General features: G+C 39.2%; 1 protein-coding gene across 3 annotated transcripts in view; it reads left to right on the top strand.

Annotated features, from left to right (window-relative positions):
• The window catches only part of ect2 (epithelial cell transforming 2), a 37,649-nt gene extending 28,168 nt beyond the window's left edge, over window positions 1–9,481 (top strand). For 2 of the 3 annotated variants that reach the window (XM_029499801.1, XM_029499800.1), the window contains 2 exons: window positions 1,614–1,748; window positions 8,370–9,481. In XM_029499801.1, coding sequence (XP_029355661.1) covers window positions 1,614–1,748; window positions 8,370–8,459 — 225 coding nt within the window. In that variant the 3' untranslated portion in view covers window positions 8,460–9,481. Of the gene's footprint in view, window positions 1–1,613; window positions 1,749–4,729; window positions 5,301–8,369 lie in introns of all 3 variants that reach the window. The other variant, XM_029499799.1, reaches the window with a different exon arrangement.
• The last annotated feature ends 12,787 nt before the right edge of the window (window positions 9,482–22,268 follow it).

Genomic DNA, 22,268 nt, shown 5'->3' with positions numbered 1-22,268 from the left:
TTCAACCTGCACATTTAAAAGCGAACAATCAAAATTAACACATTTAAATTATCTGACTACCTGATGAAGCACCTGCCTGCCTGACAGATTCAACACTTGGGCCGAATGGCTTATTGCATTATGAGGAAAAAAAGGAAAGAAAAAAGAATTTAATGCCATCCAGATACACATGGAGTCCAAGGAGCAATGATTTAGTACAACACATCCAATTTAATATTAACAACTTTTCAGCATAGAAAAGGAAATTCTGACCATTAATTTGTTTGCACAGTTTTTGCTGACAAGACGACAGCCTGATATCTGAGCACTGCTGTTTGCTCATGTTCGCTCCTCTCCAGGACCAATATGAGTAAAATATAATTACGGCAGTGTTCAGGCAAATTCAATGGCTTCACATGTCATAGCCAGAGAAAAAAATCTCTTCAACAAATATAAGCCAAGAGCTCAGATCAGAGTGCATAGTCTGTCAGTCTATTCTTCATGAAGATGCAACCTCCAGATTATGGATTAAAGGATTATTGGCATGGTTTACTATCCACAATGATCCACAATTAAAGTTGATAAAATACATTTGGGAATAATTTGTGCTACCTGCTGGCCCTGTCTATTGTCACACCGCTTTGTAGTCTTGAGCAATAATTTTGCTCTGTATAAACATGAGATCCAAAGATATACAAAGAGAGAGAACAACCATAATTCACTTGAAGCTAAGCTAAGTAACTAGCAGGTCTGTGTTTTTAACTGCTGAATTGGTGATATAGTTTTAAAAAGGAGTGGAAAGCTGTGAGTGCTGGAACAAAAAAAGTGTTTAAATGTACAGCAACTACATAGTGTGATGAATAGCAAAATTGCAACATTAACTTTTTAATATTTAGATAAAGCACCAATAAATGCTGCTGGTGATTAAACTTTACAAACCAAATTAAACAATACAACAACGGCAGCTGCACACTGAGGCTACAGAATTTTCTTAATTTACCTCAAGTAAAAGTGAACTAATTGTGTAAAAGTGTAGTTAGTCTGAGTAAACTTTGCGTTGTCTTACATCTTTAAACGGGAAGGTGACGGATAAACTTCTTATATGGTGGTAATGCTTTTACAGGATAAAACTCAAAATGTGCAATTCTTTGCTTATCACCAGATGGCAGCACTGAGTCAGCTATTAATTCCAGGCAAATACTTATTGCTCATACCGGTAATTACTTAGATACACCGAGTTGGCATTCTCACTAAAACTGCAGTCCATATCTGCAAGAAATCCTGCTTCATGGCATTTATCATTTAACTGCTTATTTTGGAGAATATAATGTTTTTTTATAACTATGGTATTATTTATAGGTTTTGACTTAGTATTGGTTTTGGAGTTGGCCACAACACAAAAACATAACCTACTCTAGATTGGCCACAATATCCGCTATCCACTTTTTTTATTTAGAATAATTTTGTCAACATTCTAATAAATTGATTTCCACAACGTAGACATTGCTATTTATATTTATTTGTAAGCAAAGAACATTTTGTAATAATTAATGCTAAGTGTGAAAATACAAAAATATTACCAAAAAAAAAATAAATCATTAATCACTGACAATCTCTGGGTATGTGCTCGCCAGGTGACAAGGGCATTTTCTTTCACAAAAACTCCTAAGCGTGCGATCCAGAGGGCATTCCTGGCCAACAGTACACCTGATGACAAAAATCAGAGGCTGAGTTACGAGAACCGCATTGGCAGCAGCTCCACACTGGCTGTAAGTGTACTTTTTTATTTAAAAATATCAGTCTTTTACTGGGAAGAAAACATGAACCGTAATGTTAAAGCCACACCAAGAGAAGCGACTTAATTCATTTGTTTTCAGGAATTTACTTCAATTCACAAATCTGTATCCTTTTTTAATGGCAGAGTGAAAGAAAAATTCTATTGGAATTTTCTTAATGAGTACAAGACTAATCTGTGTTCATCTTTGGTCATCAAAATGCCTATGTTGTGATTTCAACAACATAATACAATTAACGCTGTGAGGCAATCTGTTGTCTCTGTTGATCTGTCCACCTCTTCTGAATCCCATTCCCATCATGGTTTTCTCCTTTTTCTGAGAATTGAAATTGATCTCTTGTCTCTTTACCAGTTTGTGATAGAAGAGCTTTCAGTTGTTGTCAGTTGCCTTGATGTAACTTAATTAAAAAGCAGGAGTGGGGCTTGTGTTAAATGTGCTGAGATCTTTTCTGCTCTTTATATGTTATTTAGAGATTTCTTACTTCTTTTCCTACAACTTTTCTCTTATTGCCAATGTTTTACATGGTTAACTTGTATACTGGGTTTCCATGAGGTCTCATGAGTGTGTATGAGGAACCGAAGGGGAAGAAAAGGATGGGATTGATAGTTTTGGTGCCTTCGTGGCTAAAACGTGTAAAATAACAATAATATTCCAGATTTGACTCTGGCCAGGGAACCTTGTTGCATGGCAAAAATACCCAAAAACAAATTTGTGTGAGAGTAAAGGAAAAAAATTGGGTAATTGCTCTGTCTTTGTTTTGTTGATTATTTTAGTCTTTATTTGAAATCACAGCCTGCTGATTTTCACTCTGACATTATGCCACAGATAAGTGCTCAATTTATATTGTGTGTGTGCATTAACACAAGTCCACAATACAAACTGTTTCAACAGACTGACCGCAGATAAGATAAGATCTTCAGGTTTGCATTTAAATACTTTTGTTTTCTCCATAAGCCTTTACTCCAGGAAAAGAATTGTTTTTCAAGAATAGTGGGGCTCAGATTGTTTGTGATCTAATCTATTGTAGGCCTGCATGTTTTCCTCAGTAAATCATTGCGAAGACCCCTCAGGTCATTTTAGTTGAGAGGAAAAAATTTATCAAAGAGCCTACAATTCACTGGGAAGAAGAACTGGATGCAAGATTAAAAAGTTACCTAGAAATTGCTTGCTAAGAGCACTGTAAGTTGCTCAACCAATGTGTTGCATAGTAAATACATTTGAGAAAATGGTACGAGCACAGACTTGTTTCAAACTTGATGCCCAAGGATCAAAACTTGATGGGAGACGGTCACACTATTTGCTCATTCCATGTGTTAGCACTGCTGTAAGTTGGTTCTGTCACAGACTTGGTGAAACCAATTATGTTAGAAATTGGCAGAAAGGCATTACTTGGAGGATCTCAGTCTTTATTCTGATGAATATGAAAGTCTAAAATTTGATTTATAAATTGTCATATTGCTCCCTTAGTTAGTAGCTCAAGTGTGTATTAATGTAGTCAGGTGTATTTTGCTGGTTTCTATATCAACAGAATAGTGGCCATATTTGTACAAGACTGCTGAATTTTTATTGCCAGCTGGGTCTGACATGCAACAATGTTCCCGGATCTTTCCAGTGCTAGAGTACAAACTTTTGTGTTCTCAACTATGTGGGATTTGCCCGCTATAGTGACAACAGCCTAGGGATTGGTCCAGATAGCTGCTTCCAATATGGTAAATTAACTGTAAATAAATCCCTTGTTAAATTTTTCATCCCTTTTTCTGTTTAATGAGTTTCCCTCTTTCTCTGGCAGTACAGACAGGCAAAAAAGTGGCATGCACAAATTAATAATGACTCAATGAACTTGCTAAATATTACTGGATTAACCATTTCAAGGTTATTAAAACTCCTTCAAAATGCAATACAGTGTCAAGAAAAAGTGAACTCTAGATTTTTATTTATTTATTTTATTTTATTTTATTACTGCCCCCATTTGACATTTACAGCAGTGGTGGGAGAAGCGAACCTTATAACCTGGTTGAATTCCTTGATAATTTTGGAAAATTCACACACTATCCCCTCGTTGATTGGAAAATTGTCCAGGCCTTGAGGTGGCCAAGCAGCCCCAAATCTTGATGCATTCTCATTTGGATGATGTTTTCTTGCTGCCCTTTTTATGCCAGATGTACTTCAATCTGCTGCGTGTTCTTCCCAAACAATACAACTTTTTTTTGGTATATTTACAAAGCATTTTTCCAGTTGCATTTTCATGGTGATCTTTGTTCCCTCAGCAGTAATTGTCTTGGAGGTAAATGTTACCGGCCCTGGATACCCCGCCTGTTCAGTGTTTTGCATATAGTAGACCCATGAACAGATTTTTTTCAGTAATTCTTTCTTTCTTTCTTTTTGGTGTAACTCTTACGCATTGCTTTACCTCCTTCAACACTAAGCGTTTTGCATTAGGATCATCATGGCAGGACACTCACTTCTAAGGACCGTACCCACATTATAAAATTGTCTCCAGTTATGGACTACAGATTGATGAACACATTGTTTTTGTATTTATTCTAACTTTAAATAAGCTTAGTCTGTATATTAAGATGCATATGAGAATTCCAGAGGTTTTTTTTTTTTACTTTTTCTTGTCACTGTAACAGGTATCAATTATGCATTTAGCATTTTAAACTGCTGTATTGGTGAATCCAGGTATGACATTTTAAATTTTCTTAGAAAAACGTGTCTTCCTTACTCCATATAAAAAGTTGCAACCAGATATTTTATCTTGGATTGTGATATTTTCTTAAAGATAAGATTAAGTGATTAAGATGAAGTTTTGGACTTTGCCTTTCACTTATGTGGATTTCTCCTCTCTTTGTACCATGTTCAGCACATATATATATATATATATACACACACACACACACACACACACACAAACTCCTGACCTATATATGTTTCCCTTCTATTACATATTCTAGATGTCTCGCTCTGCCTCCACATTCAGTTTGAGTGATTCAGCGAAGAGCAGTGCTGTGGTGCAGCGCTCCAACTCTCTTGACCACCCTCCAGTCAGAGCCAGGGTCCCTGTCTGTATCCGTACTCCCTGCAGCCCAGTGCTAGACCCTGCCCATAGTCCTGCTCCGAGACCAGCCCCTGAGTTCAGCCAAACTCCATGTCCCAACACTTGTCCTCAAACCCAAGAACCGAAGTCCAGCGTTCATGCTCCGTTAATGACCCAACCAACTTCTCAGCAATCCACCTCTTCCACCCATTCTACCTCAACTTCCATCGTAGCTTACCGAAATTCAAGTCAGCTCCGCTCCAAGGCCTCCCAGCCAAAATCTAGCCAGAATGTGTTCAAGCATCTGCCCCCAGTAGGGTTCCAAGTAAAATCCCTGGCTCCACAGCCTGTTAATGTCAAAGGCAGGACCTTGTCTGAGTCGTGCAGAGATCCCCAAGTTCCCTTGGACCCGCAAAAGGCTGTTCTGACCAGTCATCGCAGGGAGACTCTGCTCTAAACCATCGCTAAGCTCAGTCCTGGAGCTTCATGTGAGCAAATGTTATTGTTGTCTGGTCTAAACTAAGGCTACAGCAATGCTATGCAATGTATCCTCACTATCTAACGTATACTGTTTCGTGCTTTTTAACATCCACATACCACTGGTGCATTTCTTGTCCCAAATCAACTCCTTAGAAGCAGATACTCTTCAGCAAGGATAGATTGCTTTAAAAGGGGCTGTTCAAACTTCATTAGTTAGATATGGGGGGTGAGAGGGTAGGAATATTTCAGTAATGTGGGTGTGATGCTTCTCCCCACATGAGATGGGCATAAGTGTAAGAGCAGCGATTTTTAAGGGTTGATTTGGAATATCTACATTCCTGTGAATAACCCAGGTTACTAACTGGTGGTGGCTGGAATTATTCACCAGGTGGCTACTAATAAAATTGGGCTATACAAAAAAGGGTGTGTTAGAACTGAGTAATAAAAGAGCTTCATCCAAAAGAAAGCATGTTTTTTTTTTTTTTTATGTCAATGTATTCATGGGAACTAGGCTGGCTTCTCATCTGAGTTTAAATGTCTGATGGTCATCTGTCCTACATTTTCCTCAGGTTAAGCATGTTATCTGCAATATTCACCACAGTCATCTAACCAACTTCCCTGTGATCACTGGTCTACCTGTTTGAACAGTATTCCTGATTGAATAATTGGATTTCAATGTTAATGTTTGGAAATTACTTAAGTCTACTATTTATGACACGTAAGGCTGTTAATGGAATACGACCAATGAGCACAACAGTTTAATATTTTGACACATGGTTTGCAGATCAATGTGCATCAATGCACATCAATGCGATTTTTAGCATTAACATTTATAGAGCAAATGGGTTCATCAGGAGGGAACTAGGAACTAGTTGTTAATCAAATCTTGTTTCTCATAAAGTTGGATGTAAGTGCCAAATTAATTCATATCAAAAAATAAAGAAGCCACACCACATATTAATAAAGCTAAATCTATCATTTAAAGTTTGTAGTTATTACTAATTTATACTCCAGTGGAATATAATTAAAATTAAATTTGAGCAGCAGAACTATTTGCCCATCCAGCACCTATGTTGTTTGAATACTAAATACCCATCTAAGCACCCATGGGCATGCTGGTTTTCTTAAGACAGTGAAAAGAGTTTGAAGGCCAAGTTTTTATTGGTTCATTGCCCAGTTATTTAAAGGCGGTATCAAGAGAGTAATATGCAGCTACATAGGTGGGAGGTTTTACGGAGACAGTGCTGAAAATGCGCTTCAGCTGTTTTGATGTGTTAGGTGGAAAATTGGAATATAGCACACAGACAGATCAGGGTTTTTTTTTTTTTTTTGTTTGTTTGTTTTTTTTAATATACATATTCTGTTTTGCACTTCATTGCTTTAAGACATCCATGAAGCTGCGATCTCATAATATGTAACCAACTCACCACTAATGGAATCTAATGCTTTGTGAAACACTGTACCAATATCCACAACGGTGTCAGCACACCTGACTTTTAAAGGGAGAGTGAGATGGCTGTGTATTGGATTATACCTTGTTCAATAAAAAAAAAAAAGACAGGAAAACAGGAAAATCCCCTACATAATGACCATTGAACGCTACAGTTGGATCATTATGAGAGAGCCCTAAACTCATTAGAATATTCTATATTCTTTACCTAAAAATGTCTGGTCCAGAAGTGTTATTGTAGATTATAACTGGTTTATAACAGATGTAAGCTCCACCCAAGTTCTGGATAGTGTTTAAAAACCAAACTTCTGCTACTGCAATGGTGTTCCTGCGGCATTGGTTCTTTAGTGATTAGTTACAAAATAAGAGTGAAATATAATGTAACAAGAAACATGTAATAGTCTTTTTTCCTGGCGCGCTTGCTGATGGTGTTGGAAGTGATGACTGGTTTGATGTACACTTCAACTGTTTGTATCACTGGAAGCGTGGCGTGTTTGTTGGTGTATTTTGATGCAAGACTTGAAGAAAAACTTGGGTTCATTGGTCTTAGAGATTAATTGTGGTAAATGTGTGATGAGGGTCAGACGTTTCGTTGTGCTACCCGACCTTCCCCTTTAGTAAAAGCAGTCAGTTTACCTCCTGATTCATTTAACCTTGATTATATTTGCATATGTAATCAAGGCCACTGTTCATCTGCTGCCACAAAACAAGAGAAGGAGAAAGGCAGTACCTGCACTGAAAGGCTCATGGAAAACTGTTTGTATGTGTGCTTTCCAAAGTGAGGTGGAAAGTTACTGAAGTGTGATTGTGCTGGCAACAGTTGCTTGTCTCAATTACTTCAGTGCCAAAGTTGTCTTTCAAAGGAAGAGGTGCAAACAACACAATTTACCCTTCATGCACTCACTAATTAAATAAATCTGGAGAGCATAAACCTATCCCTGTTTTTCATACATTCAGCACGTTCATACATACACTCCTGGCTGTAACCAAGACAGGTCACATGACACTACCTAGGCTTTTAAAAATCTGTTGTTAATAGGGGACTGGATGCTGGATGAGTTGAGTTGCAGAAGGAAGAGCCGCTGAACCCACTCAACGTTAAACTGTAAAACTGGGTCCTCTTGCTAACATCTCAAGTGAAAACTAGTTTATTCCGAATCCGTTTTTCAATCCCATTACAGACTGATCTCTCTTTGCTGATTCCAGTCACTTATTTGATAGAATTGCATTAAAAATGTCCACTGTACATTACTAATCCTGTATGAATGTCAAATAACTGCTGTTGTTATGACTCTAAAAACGTACGTAAATATGATGTAATAATATTTAATAATTACGTTGTATTCAATTGCTACATAGACTAACATACTCACATTTCCAAGGCCATAATTTGGGGATTAGTTGGGGCATTTCCAATACAAATATCGTATAAAAATGTAGTCCGGAGTGCAGTGTTCTCAATAAAACGTTGTGCAAAATGAAACAGGGCGATATTTTTCAAATTCAACTAAATTGAATTTAATTCAATAGTTGGCAAATTTAAATACTAGATTTTTTTTTCTCTCTCTCTCAACTACTTCTGAGTCATTTTTCTTTTTCTTATTTTTTTCCTATTTTGTTTTTGCAGGCACACCATTCTCCCTCCATGGTCAATCTGCATTCAATGTTTGAGAGGAAGTACCACACATTCAGTCGCTCAACTACCCACCTCTTCTGAGATGATGCTACCTCGGCGACCTTTGTCACTCAAGGGCCTATGTGTACAGTCGACAAGTAAGGCGAAGTAGTATTTGTCCCTACTGGATCCAAATAGACTTTCCAAGTCCAGTAGAAATTGCATTCAGCTGCACTGATGCACTGAAGCCAGAGACTTCGCTCTGATATGTGTCAGTATCAGAATTATCTGGCTAACTGCTAAGAGTGCTCCCCAGTTGGAACTTGGCTCAAGTAGCAGAGTTAAAACAATTTACCAGTTGTTCATATGACAATACTGCTTCTGAACCAGCAAGTTTGCAGTTTGGGGCATCTTTTCATTCCAACATTCACAGTGCTTGAATAAACACTGTACCACTAACTGGACCGGTACTAGAACAAACTAGGCGCCAGAGGTGTACCACTGGTAAGGTTTTACTTTACCCCTGAAAATGAAGGATATTCTGCTTTGTTTCTGCATTTGTTAGTAGATCATCTCTACATGATTCCTTCTTTTGTCAATTTGTTTTATCAGATGCTTCTTACATTTTGTGTACATGGGTTGTTTAATATGTCACCATGGTACAACAAAGTGCTAAATAAACACAACTCCTCTGGTTGAGAGTCATGCTGAGGTAACAAAGGCTAAGGTAACGGGTGCCAAAAGCAGGTTGCTGACCTGTTTGTGCTTTTTGTACTAGTTCAAACTGACTTCGCTTTCCTTTTACGTGTGTGTGTGTGTGTGTGTTTTACTTGAGAGACCTCTTTACGTTAACTGACATTTAATGTTTTATTGTTGTGGGGATGGATTTTATTTTAACCTTGACTTATTGTAATTAACGCACCGTAATGTAAGCAAATGATAGTTTCCAGCTTTTATAAAGCCATTTTAACATTGAAGAAATCTAATAAGAATAAAAGTGCTTATGCTTGTATTTCCTTTATGTTCGTCCATGTTTTTAAAAAGTACGTCTCTTCGTCCTGTTCAAGGAGGGAACTTCCATCATTGTACATATTTATTCTTGATAATTACATTTTATACTTGTTCTGCTTTCTTTTTTTTTTTTTTTTATATTTATGTCCCCCCCCACTTTTATGCATCACTAAAACTGTTTCCATTGAGCTATAATCGCCTCCAGTTGTATCATCTCTATATTAAATGCACTTAAATATATAATGATGATTTAAGCTTGTTCATTCTACCCCAGTGTGTCTTCCATCACCAAAACAGAGAAAGTCAATTCCATTCATTTGATGGAAGAGCTGAGTAAATGTGCCAAACGATTTGTGTGGTGTAGGAGAGAATTCTCAAATACCCTTATTTCCTTTGAGAAATATTTTGATTCACCAAAACATGCACTCTTCCAGTTTCCCTTCCTGTGATAAATGTGAGCCTCAAATTCAGAGGAACAAACATGCATTACTTACAAATGGAGAACTATCCAGCAGATATTTTGGTTGAGATTATTTTATGGGGAGTTCCAATGTAATCTAAGACTAAACTCTTTAATGTGAACAGGAACAGAAAATTGTGCCCTCTACCTGCAGGATTTTATGCTCTGCACTTCTGCTACATGATCGGTCGACATGCAATTGTGTTTGAGTGCGTACATATGTCTGTCTAATCTGAGAAACAATTAACTAGCTGTCGGGTAAATTTGCCAGCACAAACTACAATAAGACTAGAAAAAAAAGGCATTTAATTACTATTATTTAATTATTACAATGTAAGGGTTCTGTCTAACAAAATTGTGACGGTGACAATTTTTCCATAACTTAATAAGTTGATAGATTCTAGTGTAACATTAGGTTTTAATATGCATGAAAATGAAGACAAAGGTAATGCCACCTTAGTTCAAACAGCTGTAATAATGAAGTTTCTTGCTAGCAAGGGAAGTGCTCCTGTTTTGTGTTCTTCATATGCCACTGCTTCAAAACTTTTCAGAAAATGATCTTTATCTCCTGGGTAAAGCACAGACTGTGCCAGGCTCCCGGCTAGTAAGTGAGATAAGAGTGCCATGCAGGCCTGAGACAAGCTGAGACTGGAATAGCCATAACAAAAAGGCACCTCTTCACAGAGGACAGTCACTGTTTTCATTTTTGCCTTCACCCCAAAGTGTCTCTGGCTGTTTAGGGGTCTGCTAATCCCCACATACCATCATGAAGGACACAGTCTGAAAACATTCAGTGTAAGTAATGAAAAGCATTACTATACAGTGTAGTCTCACTAAATTCTGTAATTGAGGTAGATGCTCCTTTTTTGCACATGAATATGAGGAAAAACAGGAAAAAGTTCACTTCCACAAACGGCTTACACAGCAGAGACATGACTAGCAAGAGAGAGCAATTTGACATTGTAATCCCTCAGTGGAAAACGAGTGTGTGGAGATTGGCCCTATTTTATGCAATGGAGGTCCAGACTGAAAGTTTCTCTTGTTTAACAATGACCCAAAACTTTGCCATTTGGAACATTTCCAAACTCCAAACTCACAGCAAGAAGGTTTTGGCTCTGGGACCTTTACACGGGTCAGTAAGCAGACACACACATCAGGTCTGGCCCATATTGAAACTAGCGATTGAGAGCAAAAACTAATTCTGAAAACATTTCCTGAAGCATCAAGTCCAGTGTGAATTAAAGCCATTTTTTCACTGACATTCTTTTCACACAAAAGAATCTGACCCCCTCACCACCACCACTATTGGTGAATGGCTTGTGATGGTCATTAGATAGAATGAAGCTTTAAGGCAGACCTGCAGTCAAGATCCCCCCCAGCCTGCCCCTCAAGTGTCTGTTATGCTCTGCCCAATTCCTCACTTAGATCCTATGAGTGCTGTCTCAGCTAATTCAGAAATCAGATGCTCACTAGCCTGTGACTCAGCCCAGTCTCGTGAGCGGAGCAGCGGACCACGAGAGTTATCACGTATTGACTGACAGCTGTGAGCTCCCACCCCTGACTTTGGCCTGGCTGTCTGTGGTTGGTTTGAAGGTCAGGAGAGAGTATCGCTGCACTGCTACCTATTTCTTCATCACAAATCAGATTTATATATTAGAAAAAACAGCCATACATGATACCGTTAATGATTTTGACATTGACGGTCTCAATAAATGTAAGACAGCGAATCTGGCAGTTGTACAATCAAAACTGTACAATCCATATAGATAGTGCGACCATTAAAATAGAAAATGGGAGGAACGCATGAAATACCATTTATTGTTTTGCCTAACAAAGCAGCCAGGTGTGTAGCCTTTTAATCTGCAGGCATACATAAAACACCCTCATTTTGAAACCTGAGTTGTTATTTTTTTTTTTTTTTTTATCCAATCCAAACCTCAGGCCAATTTAAATCACACAATTACTGGGGACCCTTCCACACCTGAAAAGACCGGAATAGGTTGTGTTGATCCTTCTTTTGGGTTTAATTGGTATTTCAGTGGGGCGATACCAACTATCACTCCTCAACACACCTGTCAGTTGGATTCCATGGCATATGCATGGAAAGTGTTCTTTTTCTTTTTCTCTCAAACAGTGAAGCACTGTCACAACAAAGCTGCAGCTCTTAAATCAATTAATGGATTTCCTTGTGGTAGCAGCTGCCAGGTTTCTCTGGGTATTGTCATTCTGGGTCCCTCTAACTAGGCCCAGATGAATTAACACGGATGAGAACTTAATTAGGACACAACGCTATTTTTTCTCTGCCTCTGTCATTCTTTCTCATGGCACTTCATTTTTCTTCTGTTCCTCACCGGGCTTCTTGTTCTTTTTACAGTTTCATAATTGCTTTGAATGAAATTCTCTGGCTGAGATGACAGGCTGACACGGGAGTAGCTACTGGAACTGCACGGGAAATCAGAAGCACAGATGGAGAAGGAGGTGGGGTGAGGGGAGGGAAGGGGGCAAGGAGAGGGAAGGTTAGCAGATGATTGTGGATCAATGTCTCAAATGAAGTAAAATGACTATAGGGTCTCTGGCTACTTATAAGTCCTTAAACAGGTGAGAAAGACTATTGATGTCTTGCCAAGCTACGTGTTTTCCCACTACAGAGAACATCAAAGGCAAAGAGACACTAAACTTATTTACATGTTTTACCATAGTAACGATAGTCCGGGGCGTTCAGTTCCCCTTCACTTCTCCTCTTCTTACATTTTCCACCATATTGCAACTCTGCCTTCATAAACTGTGCTGTTTTGGCATGCTCTTCTTGGTAAGCTTGGTGCTAAGAAGAGATTCTGAAATATAAAACGTCTGTCCATCCACATATCCCTCTTTCATGTTTGCTGTCAACAGGCCAAAATTAATTACCAACACAAAGATTTCTGATTTATTTTTTTTTTTAACCTCTCGCTTCAAAACATATGTACCTTGAAAGGATGCCAAGCAAGTTGCTGTTTATGAGACTTTGAATATGCGACATTCAATTCTGAACAATAATCGTGTCGGGTGCAATATTTTCGAAGGACAGGTTGGTTGTTGCTGTCAGCTTCATAAAAAAAAAAGAAGAAAAAAATAAGTACACTTGTGTCCCTTTTTTTTTTTTTTTTTTAAGAAATTCAAGACACAGTTTGAGTCTTAAATGTAGACTAAGCAGTGCTGGATTTATCCTGCTGGTTTTTTCACAATAACACCCTCACCTCCATACCCCCTTCAGAGGTTCTGTGTCCTGAATTCAAAGGGGAATATCACAGAAGGACCAACGTGGTGGAGAGTGTCTTACAGAGCTTATAAGTACAGTAGATGTTTCTCAGAGTGGAAGAAAAACAAACTTACTGATATGAAATATCAAACAAATAACATCCACACGACCAAATCACCACAAACACAGAAGAGGCTATGTTACCCGGTAAATTGTTTTGAATAATGCATCTAGACAAATAAATCCACTATCCAAACAAACCAGTTTTTGGGTAAACTGCAAATAGTTGGGCCAACTATATAAACAAACAAACTGACTGACTGATCATATTCTCATCATTATGCCACCAAATGCCATGTGACCAAGCTGGTCCCCCAAGATGCTCTGGTTTCCCAGCATGTTCCAAATTGCAAGAAAGCAAACCACAGCCAACTGACTACTTTCATGACAGGAATCATAATTACTGAAGCAGGAATAACAACGCGAACTACACTACTCACAGGACGGCAATAAAAGCCCTGATAAGAAATATAGGGCGCCAAAGGCTTTTAATTTGAAATAGCCACAGGAAGTGTGTTAAGATGTCAGGCAGCATCTTAGGCTGCTGCTCGACTAGCTTTTTGAATCTGTAGATGTCCATGAAAGTCTTGAACCAGCCATACCGCTCTCTGCTTCTCTGTGAAAACTTCTCTTCATGTTTTAGTTTGTATATTAATTACATTGATAGATTAATGATGATCTATTGATCTCCTACAGTGGGAACCAAACATTTTTAAATGTGAATATGACTTTATTATTATTTGCTTCCTATATGAAATAAAACAGCAGCTTGAATCCAATTATACAAATATATTGGCTCTAGGGCCTGCGGCTCTTTGAATGCAAATGGCGAGAGCTGCATGACGCTCTACAGGAATTGTGAAGCTGGACCTTCCGATGACCCCGCTGAGTCTCTTGAGCTCCCCCTTCTTAGCACTGCTCCGCCAACAGGCGCAGACGTGAGACATCGAATAACAATGCACAGTTTGTCTTTACCTCTTTTGTGTTAGAGCATAAGACAGAGCTCAAAACAGATTTGAATTGTCAAATGCAGCTTTTCCTTTCCTAAACACTCAAGGTTACACCTTTGATGTCTATCTCAGGATGCTCTGAACCGCCTGCGGCAGCAGACTGTGGCTTGTGAGGGCTGGACTGTCAACCTGATCAAGTGCACCAAGACTCCAGACGAGGTTAAAGGAAGACTGCAGTGACACACAGTCAGTGTGTGTGTGTGTGTGTGTCTGTGTTTGCTTTCATGGTTAGTTTTTGATTAGCATTCAGAGCAAGGTCTCCTTTTCCTCTCTCTCTCCACACGCACATAAAGAGTTTTATACCTCATTCAGCCCACAGACGGGCACAGTAAAGTGGTTTAACCCCGCTTTGGCGAGGTCTATCACGATGGGTCCCACATCAGCTAACCTTTCTTCACAATCCCCCTCTCACCCTCACGTGACTGAACCAGCCTGCTGACAATAAAGCACTTCACTTTTGTTCTCAGAGTGCTCAGAGCAGTGAATGTGTCAAAATCACCCTGAAACACACAAAACATCCCGCCCGCATGTTTGGATGTGAAAACAAAACCACCAAATCGCATCAATTGCTCGCTTTCTTATTCTCTTTGTCTCTCTCATTCTTTTCGGTCTTTCTGAGCTCTGGCGGAGAAGTGCGGAAGGGTCAGTGCGCTCAGGAAGTGCTGCTGCTGCTGATGAAAGTGGAGAGGCAGCAGATGAATTGACTTGTCATTGGCTCGGTGCTTCAAATGAGCTCTAACTGATGGGGTGTCTGCCACTAATTCAGCCTGTTTGCCTATTCAGTCGAGGGCAGTTCTTCACCTTTTTGACCTCTGGGCCCAATTTTCCCAGTACAAAGTGGCCCAGGGCCCATTCAAATATAAACACTTTCATTTTAATTGATCCGAGTCGTGATTTGTTTTGTACTCAATAACGAAATCAAGTCAATTTACAGTTTAACAAGCTAAAACCTTGTTAAATAAATGATATATGATACACTGTGATCATCTCAAACACATTAATTCATAGTGTGTGTGACATACACGCTACAGCAGAACTTAATAAAGTCAGGGATCAGCCACAGATTGCAGTTGTATAATGGCTTAATTTAAAGCTCGTCCTGGAGGTAAAGCTGCAAGAAATGCCATGATGTCCTCCAAATCAAACTACTTTCTGTCCCACTGGTGAGAGTCAGGGTTCAGCCTCTGGTTTACAAGAATATTTCCTGCTGATTTAATGGAAATCCAACCATTTCTGTTAAAGGATGGGCTGACATTCCTTCTTTCCAAGTCTGAGACAGTTTTTCATTGTGCATGAAAATTATTCCTCCATACCGACCCTCAGGGATGCAATTTCAAAGTAGATGATGGGGACATGATCCACAGTCAGCACTTAAATTCAGTCAAATGTGTATGTTTTTAGCCTTTTCGTGCCTTACTATCACCAACGCCTGTCTTTGTGTTGGGATACCCCCCCGCTGCTCTGCAGTGGCCATGTTCAGGCATGGCGTTAACTTGCATTTTCAAGTGCACAGCTCCAGTGCATTTGGCATGACAGTTGCATCGCAGCATTGATCATGCATACGATAGCAATTCTCCACTTTATATGTCAATAGTCAAATATGCATTGTTGCCATTTAAAATGGTAACTGTGTTGAAAAAGAAAAAGAAAAATTCAATTGTGGCAGAGGACAGTTCAGTAGTTGAGTAGGTGGCTGTTCAATGAACAGACAGCCCACCATGAAGTACCCACTCGGTCATTAACTGCTGCTGTGAAACAGGAAGTAACTGTCTTTGAAGTAGTAAGGTGTGACTCTGACCTTCTCTGTGTGATCCTGATTGTCAGGCCGTTCACCATGTCAGTCATGGGGTAGCCACGCTCTAAGTTATGCCTGGTTTTATTATCCATTTTGCTCCAAATGGGAGCATTCTTTAAAATATTGACATCGGGATACCGATGGCCATTAGATAAAAGCAGGCTATTCAGTTTTGGCTTCACATTTCAGGCCTGGAGTCTTTGTCTATGCCCGAGAGACATTCATTTTCATGCTGCCTAAAGAATGTAGCCACTTGTGGCCCAGCTCGGCTCCAAGTCTGGGCTCTGAGCGATTGGATCACATATTCTCCCCAAACGTACCTTATGCATGTTCACGCTCGGAGCTGAGCTGTCATTGGCTCACCTGAGATGGATGTTAATGCCAGAGCTGGACAAGGCCACTGTCTGAGGACGCATGAGAGGGAAATTCATATGAAGGAGTAACCACTTAAGCTTTACATAAACAGCAGCAGCTAAATGATACATCAAAGTGTTTGCGTGGCATATCGACCACTTCAGAAATCTGCAGTTTATAAGGGATTGTCTACTGTCAGACGGAAGCCATTCAATGATGGACACACATAAGAAATGCCACAAATAACTGTGTTACAATCAGAGCAAAGCTTGAGAGACAAGCTCAAACTATGGTTACCTTTTCAACTATTTTTTCTGGATGGGAAAATTATTGCGTGTGTGTATTTTACTACCCAATATAGATTCTTTTTTCATAGAGGGACTATTAAAAAGATGATTATATCACACACGATAATATACAAAGAAGTAATGGACAATGGGAAATGGAGATGAGCACTGTGATTTGCAGAAAATGTAGAGAGGGACATAAAAAAGCACATTGTCCTTATTGGAACAAAACGGAATATGACTGAGATTTTTCAGGACTGCTTGTCACACCAAAATCTGATCGCACCTTTAACCAATATTGCTGGGGCTGCTGCCGGTGCAGGAAACCACACACATCCTCTCAGTCGGTCCAGAATGATCACACAATCTGCAAAATGAACCAGAGAAAACTATCAGATGACGTCATATAGAATTGACGTCAAAACAGCCATTTGACTTCCTTTTTGAATACTACCAGAAAATAAAGGCTTCCCGTCATTTTTTCAACTTTTGTGATCAAAAAGATAAATATTGATTTCTTTTTTTTTCTTTTTTTTTTTTCCAATGTATTTTTTTGTGAACACACTTCCTGCTACTTTTTGTGTGAGTCATTACAGCAACATTTTCCTCGTGGCCTCTCCCAGATCTGTACCTTGATGCACTCCTGTCTTTGCATTCTGGAGGATGATTAAGATTAGCTGGAGTCTTGATATCGGCCTTATTGTCTTAAATATCCAACTTTTTCAGTGAACAAGAAATGCACCTGGGAGGCTTTGAAATAATAATAATAATAAAATAACATTTCACACCGTCCTTCACACCCAGAGAAGGCTGGCTGCTCTCCTTGACTAATAGGTGTATAACATTTATTTTCCAGTCATTTACTAATTGTGTGTCGTAAAAAGGCATCCAGACACCTCTCATCACAATGCCTCTGTGTGTGTGTGTGTGTGTGTTTTGGAGAGGGAGATGAAACACAGGAATGCTAATACCTTATTGATGATGTAATCCTGGAGGGGCCTATTGAAAATGTTACACTTAACCACTAGGGGATGGTCAAAGAAAGGAGAGAGAGGGAGCGACGCAGTGTTTAACCTTGATGTGGAAATGAATTTGGACAGAGGAAGTGGGACCACTTCTTTTGGTTGTTCATAACATGTGACCTATTTTCCTATTGTGGTTTTCTAGTTCAGCGTCACGGGCCGAACACATCGCTCTGATGACCAGGCCACTTCCACATAACTGTTGCTCAGAGCAACTGAAGCTTGGCTCCATGAGCTACATTAATTTATCCCATCGTTACTCTGGCAGGATCTCACATTCTAACTGTGCATACATTTGTGAATATTTCAATTTCAAATTTTGTGCCATCGTGTTTAGAGCCCCAACGAATGATTACTTAGATCTCCACTTAGGTCGAGACTAAAATATCTCATCAACCCTTGAATTCATTTCTTTCATTTCCAAGGTGAATTATTATGAAAGCGTATGAAAGTGTACTAGAGGTTCACGTTGCAATTTTTGCTCAGACCTTCCAGCTTGGTTCCAGTTTCTAGATTTTAATGAATCCACCATGATGGAGCTGCAGCACCTGACCTGGAACGGAGGAAACTTGCTTTTTCCAATGGTCAGTGGTTTTATTTAATGGTTGGGCCTTGAGCTGAGCTGCAGGGCCTGGTCGGATATAGCCTGAAAGAACAACACAGTGCGGCCACCCTGTAATCTTGGCCCAGAAGAGAAGAATATCAAACTCCAAAACAAATGACATTCCCATCAGCTGTCATGGTTGGTCATGGCATTTCTTTTATATATATTTTATATTTTTGTTTTTTTTGCAGGCATTTCAATTTGTCTACTGCTCTACTTCTGTTTTCTTCTTTTTAATTAGTGTTCATTCTTTTTAAATTGGATTTGGTACACAAAACATTTCACTGCACTTCGTACTGAGTATGATTGTGCATGTGACAAAGTAGTTGTAATCACAATTAGATGTTTAGAACTAAATGGTGAGTGTTACGCCTCCCAACATTTTAAATACACATGGCATACACGGTTTAAGAACCTAAAAATCCCATTTGTGGCAATTTGTGTGAGTTATGAGTCACATCAAAGTTTGTTCAATTCAAATCTAAATGTAACAGCAGTCACATTTGTTCACATTTGTTGAGAGTTATTTTTGCATCACGTCTGCTTCAGGTAACTGAGGAAAGAAAGAAACAAATCAACCTGGACCAACAGTTCACGCAGGGCTGGCCTGACTTGCCTGCAGTTAGCTGCGTGAGTCACAGCAGGTTCTGAGTATTTACTGTGGTCGGACCAGAAAAGTGAGCACCATTTCTACTTGTCTGATGAATGTTGAAACTATTTTCATGCAAATAGTCACAGAAACACAATTATGAACAATAGTAGATTTCATAATTTGAATGCACTTAACTTGAATGTCGACAAATGTATTAAAGATTTGTGTGCGAATCATTGTGTAGCCAACATCTTTGTCACATGAAATCAGGACAAAATGTTTTTTGTTTTTTTTAAATATTCTTTAAGGTTGAAATCTCCCTTATAGTTTATGCAATAATTTATCACCAGAAAACAAAATACATTTTCATCTCTGGAGTACCTTTTCCAAGCAAAAGTCATGAAATTACTTCTGCTTTAAACCAAACAGCCGATCTGCAGATCTACAGTCTTACCTACTTGTCACCACTTTTTTGTTATGTTTTGTTTTGTTTTGGTGAGTCATTATCAGCTGGTAAATAAATGGGCTATATTTAAACCGATGTTTTATCTAAAATATCAGAGAGGAGTACGGCCATATTGAGGAACATTAGCAGTTGGGTTTAATTAAAGCTTAATTGACAACTTCTGTCAATTGTACTGCTCCTTTGTTCCTCTAAAGCTCCAGTTTTTCAGTCCATGGGCTATCTCAGACTATTACACACTTGAGGATATTGTGATCGGGATACGCAGCTGTTTTATATCAGGATTTTCCTCTCCCTTTCTGCCTCCGTGCACATGTGCATACAGTTTCCACCCTCTTAGCTTTTTGACATCTCTTTCTGTGGCTTTATGTCTTAGAGTTTTGTCTTTTTCAAATTCTCCAAATATTCTTTTTCCCCGTGCCTATAGGTTTGTGTTCTTTCAACCCTTTAGTTCAATTGGAGGGGATTCGCACACAGCTATAACACTAACAGTTAAGACGACAGTGTGCATGTGGTCTTTGCACGAACAGAAAATGGACTATAATGACAGCAGCTGCATGTTTGTGTAAATAAAAACCGCCAGGGAGCTGATTACAGAGAGGTGTTGGGTGGGGGGTCGGTCTGAGCATCAGACCTTTACCTGGGCCATGAATATTTGATTCCCTCTATTGTTCAGGAAAAAAATATTCATGAAATCAAGACAGCTTCCCTTGGCTTTAACTGCCCCCCACCCCGACAAACACACACACTTCACCACTTGGCCTGGCTCCAGTCTCCTCTCCAGTAATTGCCCCAATCAAAATCCTTCTGAAGAGAACTGGAAGAGCTTTGTGTGCACTCTTTTATGTAATGACGACACTGAGTGTTCACAAATGAGCTGGCAGCGTTTTCATTCAACAGAAGGTGATAAGGAGGTGAAGTCGGGGGCCAGAGGACAAGGGGAGATAGGAGGAAAGGAGGAGACGAGGGGAATGACAGATAAACGGTGAAAGAGGAGGGGAGATGTGCACAGAAATCCAAAGTAAAAGGATCACAAAAGGGAGAGAAGATTTAGTATGAGACAATAAAGTGCTTGCTTTCACAAAGACATCAAAAATAATCAAGGCAGCTCCAATTAAAACATCCAAAGAATCCATCTTTGTGAAGAAAATGTATATATATGTCAGTGAGCACCCTAAATCCCTGCTTTTATTTAATGCTGTCAGCACATCTGTTCATTTTGAAAACAGCAGACGGCTGGAGCTTCGACTTGATCCCACTAAAGTTCTTTTTCTCTATCAAGGATACTTTTCCAAAGCTTTAAATGCTTTAAATGCTTTGTTTGAGCGCTATGTGTATAACTCTCTATATGTGAAAATAATCTTTCGAGGTTTCGGTGTGTCTGTATTAAAATTTAGTGCATTTACTATTGACTGAATATTGTTTTTGCGAACAGACTGACAATATAACGCCCTTCATCAATACAAAAGAATCCTATCCTTGACAGAGTTCAGTTAATTTGCAAAGAAACGAAAAACATTTGTGAATGCTGTCTGAAAACTTGGAACTTCTGAACAGGAAGTTGAGGATGAACTTTTTATTTTGGAATCTATATGTTGATTCAGCGTCGGTGGATTAGCTTTTGACACACACAGATTTGAGACGGGCAATCTGCCAGTCTGACCAAAAATCACTTGTATTTTGCAGTTCCAGTGATCTGACTGAATCGCTGCATTGTGTTAAATGTCCACGTGGTGGATGACTGATTTTTTTCAGGCTTCAACAAAAATTCTAATCGTATTTTTGTGCTCAACTTGAAACAGCCAGATACCATGATGACTGTATTCTAGTAAACCGAAGCAACAAACCGTAGTAAGTACAAACAAAATGAACTTTTGAAAACTTGCCATACAGGAAAACAATCTAACTGAATGTCAAACGTTATATTTGACATTTTTTAAAAACTGTACCTGCCTGAGTCATTTCAGGCTACTAGATGTGGGATATTAGTGTGATGTTATCGAATAATCTTGTGTTAGAAATGTTCCATTTAGTGAGCCGTGACTGTTTGGGAACACTGGCTGTTTTCGGCACACACACATATGGTGGACAGCTAGTAGAAAGTCTAATTAATGTAATCAGTAGTATCTGTATCTGCGTTTGCATGTTCGCCCCGTGTCAGTGTGGGTTTCCTCCCACCATCCAAAGACATCATGTTTTGGTTAACTGGTGACTCTAAACTGTCTGAGTGTGAACGGTTGTTGGTCTCTGTCTGTCCGTGTGTGTGTGTTGGCCCTGAGATTGATGGGTGACCTGTCCAGGGTGACCTAACCCCTCACCCAGTGGGAGCACCCCCAATGACCCAGAAACGGAAAAGCGGTAGTAGATGAATAAATTAAACGAACGAATTGTACATCTTATTTTTTTTGGTAAAATTTAATTCATTAACGCATTAACCAGCATCTTAAAGCAGCATGGCAGCAAAGCGAAGGCCTCTCCCTGTCCAGGGTGAGCTGGGAGACGATGAACTAATGAATTATCTCATGAACTCTGTAACGTGTCATTTTTTCTAATTACATAATCCCAAAAAGTTTTTGAGGCTTCTGGGGGCTTCCACAGTTTGAGCCTGTAGAGTGAGAGTCCCTCTCTGGCTGACCCACTTTTCAGAGCGTCCCTGTCAGGCTGAGCTGGCTCACTTCCTCTCAGCTCCAAACACACATCAATGACATGAAAATAATTTACAGATTGGCTCTTAAGGACTTTTCAAATTCCTTTGGGGCCAATGGATCCAATTCAATAATAAACATCTAATTTCACCATTTAGAACATCTTAAATCCATGTCTTTATAAGAATTATGTTTGGGGAGAAATTCTTATGGGGCCAGCTGACGTTTGAAACTTGACCAAGCACACTTTGACCAAAAAAATTACATCACAACTCAGTGCTGCCACTGGAGAGTTTGGATTTTTTTCAAAGTGACTGGGTTAGAATAGTAGGTCATACCCTGATATTTTATAAAAATTATTTTTTAATTC

Source organism: Echeneis naucrates, chromosome 4 (assembly GCF_900963305.1).
Source record: "Echeneis naucrates chromosome 4, fEcheNa1.1, whole genome shotgun sequence".
Classification (NCBI taxonomy): Eukaryota; Metazoa; Chordata; class Actinopteri; order Carangiformes; family Echeneidae; genus Echeneis; species Echeneis naucrates.
The sequence above is the reverse complement of the archived record's forward strand: the minus strand, read 5'-3'. Positions and strand labels throughout refer to the sequence as shown.